The sequence below is a fragment of the Hevea brasiliensis genome, chromosome 14 (genome assembly GCF_030052815.1).
Source record: "Hevea brasiliensis isolate MT/VB/25A 57/8 chromosome 14, ASM3005281v1, whole genome shotgun sequence".
NCBI lineage: Eukaryota > Viridiplantae > Streptophyta > Magnoliopsida > Malpighiales > Euphorbiaceae > Hevea > Hevea brasiliensis.
Window position 1 is genome coordinate 8,823,873 of NC_079506.1, and position 12,805 is coordinate 8,836,677.

The window sequence follows — 12,805 nt, forward strand, 5'->3', positions numbered from 1 at the left end:
CATCAGAATCACTTAATGCGCCTTCTAAGAAACTATGTATATGTAATGAACTTTGCAACTTTATATTAAAGATAGTTGACGAGTTCTTCACATAAAATAAAATTTTTAAGCTTAAATATATGTTTTTTTTTATTTATGTGTAAATTTTGTATTTGTTAAATTTGCTTTTAAAATTAAAATTATAATAAAATTCATTTGTATATTAAAAATATTATTTTATATAAATAAAACTATAAAAATATCTTTATTTATCAAAAATTGGGGTCTGGGTCCATACATTAAAAATAGAAATACATGAAGGGTTTACTACTTGAAGAATATATATTGTAAGGTTCTTATCATTGAATATAAAATTTTTTAAATATTTAATAAAATTCAGTTTCAATTAAATAAGATCACGGTAGCTGTCCTAGCAATAGTATTTTAGTTCTTAATTAAAAAAATACAAAACAGACTAACAAGACAGCATCAAAGTTGCATTACAAAAGATAGCTAATGGAAGTCTAGATACACAACTGAACAAATGCCAGAATAACAAAAACCAAAGGTCTAGGTAGCCACAAAACCAAGTCGAGAGCTGCAGCAAAATATGCAGGAAAGTCACCCACAAATGTCTCCAAGCCTCAATCTGCAACCAAAGAGGAGACCTACGAGACAAGATCAAGCAGCCAAAACAAGAAACTCATATTGATTTGAACTCTTAAATAGTACAACACCGGTTGTGGCGAGTTCTCCAATCAATAAAAAATGCAGTTCAATTGAAGTATTTTCACAGTAAGAACAATATCATGATTTCAAAGTTGAATCAAGTTGCAGTTATTAGTGCTTGTTGTGGTATTTTAAATTTAAGGGAAATTTTATTCTAAATACTGTAGTGTTATTTATAAATGAAAATGATCTCTCGGCTAAAAAAATATTTAAATAGAAGGAGAATTTTATCTAAATTAAAAAAAAAAAATTAGTCTGGTATATCAGTGTTTTATGATGATATAGTATTCTTTTTAAATCAAAATAGTAACTTTATTTTTATATATGAAAATTAATCGTTTAACAATATGTTGGGTGGATACTTTAATAATATTTTTATTTAGAAATTTAGTCAAACCTTACAAATCCAGTCTTATAATAAATGTAACAAAATCGTTGTACATACAATGCTTATATTCTATAATTTCTCAAGAGTAAGGCAACTTAATACATTAGTTTAGCAATAAAACCCATAAACATGTGTGCATATAACAGTGACCAGTGAACACTAAACAAAGTAATTAAAAAAAAATACCATCATATTTGTTTTGGAAAAAATAATTTATATATAAAAAAACATTTCATGAAAATTATTTTATAAGAAAATTTTTTTCATAAAAATATTTTTTATTATTTAATTACAATATTGAACTAATAGTATTTATTTATGTCATTAGTATATAAATGTTTTCACATTTTAATAATATTATTAAAAAGAGAAAATCATTTTCCTTAAAAAAATCTTAGTTTTCCTGATCTCCTGACTGTACCAAAAGCTAAAACATGGGATCTTTACTTGTTAGCATAAGTAGATTATGGAATAGAAAATATTGTTTAAGTGGTAGTGCTGAAAAATATTACTTGTTAGAGTAAATAAATTCTGAATGATAAAACAACTAATAAGAAATTCCTTTACCTGTTGTCATTCTGAATCTGATTTATCCAGTGTATGAGAAGGTTCTTCGTCTTGTTTCAATCTTTGAAAAGAAAGTTCGTCATCTTCATCTTCTTGACTTCTGCTTCTCTTTTTATTATCTCTGCCAACACAATCATCTCCAAACATAGGATGTACCCCACACTTAATTATAGCACTGTAATCACGATCCTTGCGATATTTTGCCTTGATGAACACCCTGTCAACGAAGAACTGGAATGAGGCCGCAACGGGACCATCTTCCATGTCGAACGAGTCATTCCAAAGGAATACATGTTCTGAACATAATAAATTAACATCTTTCACAGTCACCCAATCGAAACGGAATTTTTTATTGCTATGTCCAGATTTATCTATGAATTGGGCTTCGCAAGTAATGTCAGCCATATCATCACCCAAAAAATTTGTGGGATCACAAACAGCGCAAAAGGAAAAACCAATCAAGTTAGGCTGATCTAGTGTGAATGAAAGAGAAGATCCAATCTGGTTCTTATATCTCATCCTTTGAGGCACTTCATCCCCGAATATGCATAATTTAACAACCTGTATCATGAAAATTATAAATTATTTTATGAAAAAAAAAAAATCAAACTTATCGTGACGATCCTTGTAACAGCTGAGAAAGGGAAGCATACCTTTTTTTTCAACAGATGCATTTCAAATACATACTCCTTTAATTTCTCACATACATCCTTATCCAAATTGATGGAATTTTGAAACTCAAGATATGTGTCTTGTTCGTGTTCATCTTCGTCTTCGTCTTTGTCTTCTAAAAATTTAAGTCTCTTGCAATCATTTAAGAAAAGATAACTGAACTTAAACAGTTGTCTAATGCTAGCAGGTATGCTCTCAAAATTATTTTCGCCTAAATCCAAGTATCTCAGTGAGACTAAAAACAAAAGACTCTGGGGAATTTCTAATATGCCAGTACCACCTAAAACAATTCTCTTTACACGGGACAAACCTGTCAAAGGAGGCAAAGTCAAACCTTCACATTTACCACAGGTTAACTCTCCCAAATTTTGCAATTGATTGAAGGAGGATGGTAATGGTTTTATTCCACTTCCAGATATATCAAGGGTCTCCAGCAATTCTAAATCCCCTATGTTCTCCGGCAATTCATTGACATTCAAACAATATGAGATCTCAAGGTCTGTAAGAGATTTCAGATTGCAGATGCTTTGTGGAATACTCTGCAGTTTTTCACAATGACTGAGAAAAACCTTTTTTAGACATTTCAACTCGCCAATGCTGCTAGGAATCTCAATCAAGCCACTACATTCGCTCAAACGTAAAACCACAAGATTTGGAAAGATAGACAAGTCTGTAACTCTGGTCAGCTCGAAAGGACCGCCAAGGTTTAAAATTTTCAAATTTCCAAGAGGCTGTCTTGAAAATATCAACAAAATAAGTAGATGCTAATTAACTTCGCAAAGTGTAGCTAAATTTTATAATTAAATAGCAAAATAACTCTTGCCTTATCTCCATTCTGAAGTTGTGTGAGGTTGCTTCCATAGTCTCGAAAAATAGGTTGTACTCCACACTTAATTATCGTCTCAAAAGCAGAATCCTCATGATATGTTGTCCCGTATGACCCCATGTGAATGTAGAACTGAAATGAGGCCTTAACGATACTGTCTTCCATGTCGAACCTATGATTCCAAAGGAACACATGCTCTGAATATAATAAATCATCAGCTACCCTTGGACTCACCCAATGGAAACGGAAATCTTTACTCCGACGTCCAGATTTATCTATCAATTGGGCTTCGCAACTAATTTCATTCATTTCATCACCCGAACAATTTTTGGGATCACAAACAGCACAAAAAGAAAAACCAATCAAGTTAGGAAGTTGTTCTGTGAATGAAAGAGAAGATCCACTCTGGTTCTTATATCTCATCCTTTGAGGCACTTCATTCCCAACTATACATAATTTAACAATCTGTACCATGAAAATTATAAATTATTTTATATAAAAAAAAAATCCACATTTATAGTGATGATCCTTGTAATACATGAGGAAGGAAGCATACCTTGTGTTGCAACAGATGCTTTTCAAATACATCCTCCGTTACTTTCTCACATACATCCTTATCCAAATTGATGCAATTATGAAAGTCAAGATACGTTTCTTCGTTTTCGTATAAGACGTCTTCATCTTTATCTTCTAAGCATGGAAGCTCTGGTAAATATTTAAGTCTCTTGCAATCATTTAATCCAAGACATTTCAACTTAGGTAGTTGTTTAATGCTTGCAGGTATGCTCTCAAAATTGTTTCCACCTAAATGTAAATGTGACAATAACACTAAATCCCAAATACTCTGGGGAATTTCTAACATACCAGTGTCACGTAAATCAATCCTCCATAAACGGGACAAACCTGTCAAAGGAGGCAATGCCAAACCTTCACATTCACCACACGCCAAGTCTCTCAAATTTTTCGGTTGATTGATGGAGGATGGTAATGTTTTTATTCCACTTGCAATAATACAAAGGAACTCCAGTAATTCTAAATCCCCTATGTTCTCTGGCAATTCAGTGACATTCAAACAATATGAGATATCAACCTGTGTAAGAAATTTCAGATTGCAGATGCTTTGTGGAATACTATGCAGTTCTTCGCAACCAATGAGAGAAATTTCTTTTAAACATTTCAACTCGCCAATGCTGCTAGGAATCTCAATCAAGCTTCTACATCCGTCCAAAAATAATAACTCAAGCTTTGGAATGCTAGACAACTCTGGAACTCTGGTCAGCTCCAAAGAGTCGCTGAGGTATAAAAATTTCAAATTTCCTAGAGCCTGTAATGAAAAAATCAATAAAATAAGCAGATGCTAATTAACTTAACAAAACATAGTTAAATTTATAAAGTCACACAATAACTCTTGCCTTATCCCGATTCCAGAGTTGTATGAGTTTGCTGCCAGGCATATGAAGTTCTACAAGATATTTTGCGCAAAAATTTAATGGCAAGGATTTCAAAGGGTATTTTCCCCAGTGAAGATATCTTAGCTGTTCTGGTAAAATTTCAAGGTCGTTCCTAGGAAGCAGCACTTGTCCTTCCCTGGAAAAAGGATCATTTGATAATTTGAGGAATCTAAGATTGTACATCTTCTTGAAGGCTGTGGACCTTAGCTTCAAATATTCATTAGCAGGCATGTCCAGTAATATGCCTTCAACATTTTCAGTTCCCTAGTAAATAACAAAATAGATAATTCAATACAATATAGCCATTGCATTCAAACCTTATGGAAGCAACAGAATTTCTTGCAAAACTCAAATATATATAATAATGGAAGAAGTTTCATATATATTAATTAATCTGGTCCTTACCGTTTCTGTTGTCAATACATGACAAATATCCTTGTAATTCCACAACCTACTCCGTCCTCTAGGCTGTTTGGATTCCTCGTAAACAATTTCCTTGCCCATCTGTTGTAGCAAGTCATGCATACCTACCTTACCATCTGAAACATTTATCAGGGATTTATCAATTAGACGACTTATTGCTATACCTGGAAAGAAACCACAACCTTCTAATATTCTCTCAACATGATCTAGAGGCTCCCCTTTAAAAAAACATGCAATATCAAGAAATGAGCTCTTTTCATCATGCTCTAGTCCGTCATAACTTGTTTTCAAAACTGCTTGAATGTTCATATCAGGAATTTCTTTCAATTTTTCCAATTCACTTTCCCATTCTTCAATCTCCTTGTCACATAAATTAGAGCCTAAAATTCTAAGAGCCAATGGATTGCCTTGAGCATATGTTATCAACCTCTTCGATAAATTAACAAATTGATTCTTGGGATGATTTTGTTTGAAGGCATACAAGCTAAAGAGACAAAGAGCTTCATCATCAATTAATTTTTCAACCTCGTATATATAATCCTCATCGCAAACACTTTTAAGCAGATGCCTATCTCTGCTAGTTACAATGATTCTACTTCCATTATGATACAAATCACAATCTCCTGCTAAAAGATTTAAAAGGTTTGGATCATCCACATCATCAAAAACAATGACAACCTTTTTACTACGAAGTCTTCTCTTAATGAAAGCAGGCAACTGAGGTGTGTTTATACGTAAATTTTTTTCTCCTAACAATTGCTCAATGATTTTATCTCGTAAAGCAATTGCTGTTCGTTTTCTCATCTGCTCTTTGACATTATCAACAAAACAGTAACTATCAAATTTAGTCATAATTCGACTATATACTTCATTGGCAATAGTTGTCTTGCCAATACCTCCCATACCCCAAATTCCTATGACTCTTTTATTATTTGTTGATTCAATACTTAATAAGGATTCCACTTTCATTACAGGTGACTCAATTCCAACTAAGTTGTCAATGTAAAAATCACTTGAAGAGAAGTGACTTAATTTCTCGCAAACATCATTGACTATTTCCTCAACTAGTTTGGATTCAGACCTGATACATAAGAAGAACAAACGCTAGTAAGTTAATGGTAGACTCACTTTTGAGTAATAGACAATTAATATGCTTTTTTAAAAATTGATAGCAATATATATATATATAACAAAAATAAGAATATTAAAAAAAACTAAGTGAATTACTTGAAATTCCGTGAATCCCATTCTGTTATAATGCTTATTTCCATCAAAGCATGGCGCCATTGTTCCACCCTGTCTAAACAACCTTTGAGTTCTTCTACATGCTTAGCAATAGTAAATGCCTTCCCAAAATTCCCAGTCAGCTCTTGAACATCGGTCGGATCTACATGGTAAAAAACTGGTAAGACTATTTGTCCTAATGTTTTTCTGCATTCAAGTATCTTCACAAGCTCATTCAAGCACCATGAGGAATCGGCATAATTATCAGAGAAAATCACCACTGAGACATATGATTCTTCAATTGCTGCCAAGAGAGCTGGTGAGATCTCTTCTCCTTTACAAAGGTTTTCATCCAAGAAGGTATTGATTTTTTTTTGCTGGAAAGCATTAAAGAGATGAGAGACAAAACCATCTTGAATATCTTTGCCTCTATAGCTAATAAAAACATCGTAGCTGGGACGGGTTGAAGAAGTAGAAGCCATGATAAGTGATAAAAGAAGGGTCTTGCAACTGGGTTTGAAGATGGTAATGTGACACAACAGTCCTTCAAATTTAGAACATATGTAACCTGAAACCAAACCATCAGAGTTTCCTCGAAACAATTGACTAACTACAAGTACTTTCAATAAACAAAATTCTTTCTCAAATGACAAATAAATAAATAAATAAATAAAATGGCATCAACAAAATCAATTTATATATTAAGATACTAGGACAAAGTAATAAGGCATGCTAGTATAGAGTATTGGTTCTTTTAGCTAGAATTTCCTCATATGCACATAATTTATGTAACCTCTGAAAATTTCTAAGTAAATATAACATAGATAAAGTCATTCTAATAAATCAAACAATCAACTCAAACGTTAAGCATATAAAAGACATGAAAATAAATAAACGAGCATACCAGTAAGTCGCATCATTTAAATAATAATATAATATTACCAAAGAACAATAACTCAAAACTCAATTGTGTTTCCAACTGCAGAAAAATTTACCTATCTTTGACCGCACCCAAAGGCTACTTATGTACCTCCTAAGAAGGATGATCAGGCCCACGTAGCTCTTAGTACATATGACAAACTTAGTGTTATAACTTCACTTGATTGAATTATCCATATAACATCCGTATAACATCTAAAAGTCTTTAAAGTTCTACTAAAATTTTGATATCTCACTTAAACTAGGATTGTTTCATTTCCCCCTATCAAAATTTCTTTTACATACAATCTTAAGCAAGCACTATAATCACAAGCTTTAAGGCTTAAGTCCAATAGTTCACATATTATAGTCCATCATTTAAGACAAGAAAAATAAATGTCTCCAGTGAGAAATACAACATTAAATCTAGAACACTATATAAAAAATATATATATAAATAAATAAAAGGAAGTGTAGAACGAAAATAGCATACTCCTATTAGCATATTTCAAAGATTTTCTATATGATGCGCTTGATTATTACTCATATCAAAAGTAAATTAAATATGCACATTTTTCCATTAGGTACAAAAGGCCTTGTGTGTGTAGCTTGTCACTTGAGATGGTCCACTCATTGTCCTATGGCTAAAATCTGAAAAGAAAAGAAAAATATAAATTTAGTTTCTTAGCTTCTTCGTCTATCTTTTCTCTCTTTCTCTTTTTTTTTAGAAGATATATATCTCACTTATGAGAATGTGAACGCAAGAGAAGCAATTTACTAGAATTAATCAAGTCCATTACCACCATAGCAGGGCCAGGAAAGATACATGTAGGAATAACAAATTACAAAGACAAGATTTCATATTTCACTACATGAGCTCATATAGAACATTTACTGTAGTTTCATTGTATAACTACTGATTAATTATTATCACCAAGGTCAATCATGAAAACTAGACCTGGATTACTTTAAACTTTGCCAAAATGGATTAAAAGAAAGACTGAAATGTGCTTCTATAGAGTATAACCTGGTTTGAAATGTCTTATTCTTGCTCAAAATTCAAGATATTTAGGTCATAGAAATGAGCTGCAATAGGCTAGTTCAATTCTTTATAACTTTATGCATGCATTTGAATAACTTTGTATTAGCCTAAGCCTCATTCACATTCATCAATATATGTCATGAACAGAAACGAAGAAAACAGATCATTTCAGGGGATATCTTGATCATGTAGGGTTTAGGGTTTCTAGATTCTTTAAGTTACTGATTTAACTTAAAAGAGCACACCCATAGTCTACTAAAGTAGCATTATTTATGATAGATCAGAAAAAGACCATGCAAAACCAATGGAAAGAAGGTATTTTAATAAAATATAAACATTGTTAAAATTAACAACCAGCTGCAACATTAATAAGAAAGTTTAATAGCCACTACACCTCAAAGAGCAAATGTTTGTCTTGTATTTAAGCATGAGAAAAATTGCAATTATAATACAAATAAACTCAAACAAAACCAGCCAAAAACACAGCAGAAATATGGCATACTCCATAATCGATGGCATTGAAGTTTTGATACTTTCATAATTTCAATAAACTAGTCCTCCCAATAATTTTTTTTTTTCTATCATTTAGTCTTTTTGTTCTACAGTGCTTGTTGCTAGCAAAACCTGAACAACATTAAGCAGAACAAGACTTTTTGAACAATTATTTACAGAGATATTTTCCAAAGCTCTACCACAGTATCAAACAATAACCTTTTTTTTTCTATGAAAAAAAAATATATTGAAAATTGTACATCACGATCCTACTTTTGAAATCTAATCAACAAAATAGAAAAAAGCAAACGCAAATTAAACAATACATAAAAAGATTTTTTTTATATATAATATGAAGAAAACTCACAATTGGGTTAAGGAAATCATCCAATCTGAGTTGAGTTTTGGAATTTCCCCCTCACTTCCCTTGACTTAGATGGGTTCCTTTGGTTGAGAATTTAACCAAATCTTTGGTGGAGTGTTGTTGCAGAAACTTTCCTCTTGCCTCTCCCTGTCTTCGTACTCCTCCACTTTTCCCTTCTCTCTTCTCTTTCACTTGAACTAATGGCTAGAGAGGTTTCATTGGTACATATAGTGATGAGAGTGGAGTGGGCCGCACTAGAAATTGGAGGGGAAAATATGACAGCCACACAACTCTCTCCTTCAATTTTAGTGTTTTCAGGTGGAGATTGCGGTGAATCAATTGGTTATGGACAATTAAGAGTGAGGGAATGCTATTAGAGATGAAAATGGACAATGATAAGAGGGAAATTCCACCGAAAAATTTGTTGGGTGTTCAAGGTCTAGGCCATGGCTTGGCCAAATCTCCTCCTTTTCCCACCTTTTTCCCGATTCTAGACTCTTCCTCTTTTCTTTTCTCATTTTCTTCTTTTTTTTTTTTTTAATTTTTCAGTTGCTGGTTCCTTATTGCAGCAAGCAGTCATTTATAAAAAAATTTCACTTTACTCCTTCAACTCTTTAAAATTAAATTTTCAATCCCAAAACTTATATTCCCATTTATAGGTCCAATTTCAAATTAAATATTCTACTCAAAACTTCTAATTTTTTTTCCCATATTCTGATACATCCATTTTTATTACTTTCAAGAATTGCTAAAGAGAGCAAAAACACTATAGATTAACAATTCAGTAAACTATTCTGAGACAGAGTAGAAATGATGCAAATTAAACGAAGAAAGAAAATGAAGATAACTGGAAACACTACATGCACTTTCTGTGAAGGAAAATAAACTGAAGGAACGACTAGCACCAAGAACGGGTCAAATTGATTCTTGGGATGATTTTGTTTGAAGGCATACAAGCTAAAGAGAAAGAGTTTCATCATCAATTAATTTTTCAACCCCATATATATAATCCTTATCGCAAACATTTTTAAGCAAATGCCTATCTCTGCTAGCTACAGTAATTCTACTTCCATTATGATACAAATCATGATCTCTTGCTAAAAGCTTTAAATGGTTTGGATCATCCACATCGTCAAAAACAATGACGACCTTTTTACTACGATGTCTTCTCTTAATAAAAGCAGGTAACTGAGGTGTGTTTATAGGTAAATTTTTTTCCTTCAAAAATTGCTCAATGATTTTATCTCGTAAAGCAATTGATGTTTGTTTTCTCATCTGCTCTTTGACATTATCAACAAAACATTAACTATCAAATTTAGTCATAATTCGACTGTATACTTCATTAGTAATAGTTGTCCTGCCAATATCTCCCACACCCCAAATTTCTATGACTTTTTTATTATCCGATGATTCAATACTTAATAAGGATTCCACTTTCATTACATGTGACTCAATTCCAACTAATTTCATTACATGTTATCAATGTAAGAATCACTCAAAGAGAAGCAACTTAATTTCTCCCAAACATTATTGACTATTTTCGCAACTAATTTGGATTCAAACCTGATACATATGAAGAACAAATGTTAGTAAGTTAATGGTAGACTCACTTTTGAGTAATAGACAATTAATATGTGTTTTTTTTCAAAATTGATAGCAATATATGTATAACAAAAATAAGAATATTAAAAAATACTAAGTGCATTACTTGAAATTCCGTGAATCCCATTCTGTTATAATGCTTATTTCCATCAAAGCACGGCACCATTGTTCCACCCTGTCTAAACAGCCTTTGAGTTTTTCTCCATGCTTAGCAATAGTAAATGCCTCCCCAAAATTCCCAGTCACATCAGTTGGATCTACATGGTAAAAAACTGAGTTAAATTCATATATATTATTTATTTATCTATAAAATGCTTAAAAATTATTAATAAAATTTAATATAAGATACAAAAATTTAAATAGAAAAAATAATTGATTTTAATATAAAAGAGAAACAAATTAAAATTACTTGGAAACACTTACCTAACTTCTAGGAAGAGGCATTATGGAATAATTTTGAATTCAACTTATTTTTAAAATATTAAAAGTAATTTATTTATTAAACTAACTTTTTATTTGATTATATTTTTTTATTCTCAAACATATCTTAAGCCATATTTAAAATTTTATATATGTATATAATATCTAATGAAAAAATATAAAAAAAAATCATCCTAACATTTTATGAAATATAAAAATAAATGAGGATATCCATTATGCAATTTTCCTCATCATCTTTACTTCAAATTTTTTAAAATTATTGTGAGATTTAAAATTTAAATTTTAATTGAATCTGAATAAATTAAAAAGACCATATAAAAAATTCATAAAAATAGTTAATTCTTAGTATCAATGATGTAGGACTAATTAAGTAAATTATCATAAAAAAAGTATAATAATTGAAATTGTAGAGGTTGACATGAATGGAAATTACAAAGTCATGTGATGATGCACAACTTGCAAGGTAGCAATACAATCCATAGTCAGCAAACTAAATGCAAAATGGTACAAAGCCATGTATTGATACTTCGTTGCTTGTGTTAATCAACTTGGGGAAATGCTTGTCTAGGCCAAGTGGATAGCCCCATCCCATAGAATTGAATGTTTGTCATTCAAATGAGAAGTGGTTTTTCAGGAGACTGGAATAAATTACGCCCTTTCTTCAATAGCTTAGGTTTTTGGAGCAATTGATCAACTAACAATTCTGTTCCAGGGGCAAGGAATGGTGGTGCTTGTGATATTGTTAATTACTAGTTATTGGTATTAAACTGATTGAAAGCAAGGGACGAGGAGTTTACATGGTGCTTGAAAACTGAGGCATGAGTAGGTGGCCTAATGCATAGACAATATATATTGACTGGAATGAGACATTGCATTGACAATGGTTTAGGCAGGCGGATAAATTTTCATAAGCTTTTGCGTTTTTTTTTTTATTTTAGTTTACTGGTAGTGGCTACAAATTTCCAAGATGGTGACTGATGAATCAATCAAATATACAGATAAAGTGATAGAGCTCTTTCCTTGCATCCTCCTAATTCAATCTTCTTTTTTTAATCAAGTTTTCCCAGATAATGGATGTCACCATCATAGCATACTAATAACAGGCTCTGTTCACACATAATAAGATCACCGTGACTGTGTGACATCAGAATTGCTCTTTAGTATTCCTCCCTGTGCTACAATTGCTCTTTAGTACTTTTCTCAAAGTATATTGAATAGATTTTTATATGTTTTCTATAATTTTGTACATAAATGACGTGTATTTTGTGATATCCATTTGTTAAAATGCATTTGCTGTAACTTCTCATCCTAGTCATAAACATTTGAATCCTGCACACATGATATACACAGGTACATGGAAATATACAAAAGCATGTAGGTAGATAAGCATCTTCAACTATCAAATAATCCTTTCTAGTCCCTCTCAGTGGTACCTACCATAGTTATAAATGGAATTCAGCATTATGAGGGAGCATACCAATGTGAGACAGATGATTTTCTGTGTACTTTTGCATAAAAGAACTCAATGAACTTCTGCAGGAACTTTAGTCTGTGGATGGGTTAGAGTAACCCAGTTGTAGTTCCAACAATAAATCAAAAGCGAGTCCAGGAAAGAGTCCAAAAACAAGCAGGTTATTTGAGTATTCTTCAGGAATAGGACTGTTAGTTTGTGGTTGATCACAACAAA

The 12,805-nt window shown here is 31.8% G+C and overlaps 2 protein-coding genes across 3 annotated transcripts; both read right to left on the minus strand.

Moving 5' to 3' along the window:
- Positions 1–455: 455 nt before the first annotated feature.
- On the minus strand, positions 456–4,508 carry LOC110642064 (disease resistance-like protein DSC1). The gene is made up of 5 exons (XM_058134125.1): positions 3,718–4,508; positions 3,159–3,626; positions 2,317–3,066; positions 1,664–2,224; positions 456–647 (listed from the first exon to the last, which is right to left on the minus strand). Exons 1-4 carry the CDS (start codon positions 4,021–4,023, stop codon positions 1,670–1,672), a joined length of 2,079 nt encoding a protein of 692 aa, XP_057990108.1. The 5' UTR covers positions 4,024–4,508; the 3' UTR covers positions 456–647; positions 1,664–1,669.
- Positions 4,322–9,607, minus strand: LOC131172664 (disease resistance protein RPV1-like). 2 transcript variants are annotated; one of them, XM_058134130.1, is made up of 4 exons: positions 9,079–9,607; positions 6,263–6,827; positions 5,018–6,116; positions 4,322–4,876 (listed from the first exon to the last, which is right to left on the minus strand). In XM_058134130.1, exons 2-4 carry the CDS (start codon positions 6,739–6,741, stop codon positions 4,556–4,558), a joined length of 1,899 nt encoding a protein of 632 aa, XP_057990113.1. In that variant the 5' UTR covers positions 6,742–6,827; positions 9,079–9,607; the 3' UTR covers positions 4,322–4,555. The 2 variants fall into 2 exon arrangements, with proteins under 2 accessions (XP_057990113.1, XP_057990114.1); XM_058134131.1 differs by lacking the exon at positions 9,079–9,607 and having other exon boundaries at positions 6,263–6,422; positions 6,503–6,670.
- Between the last annotated feature and the right edge of the window lie 3,198 nt (positions 9,608–12,805).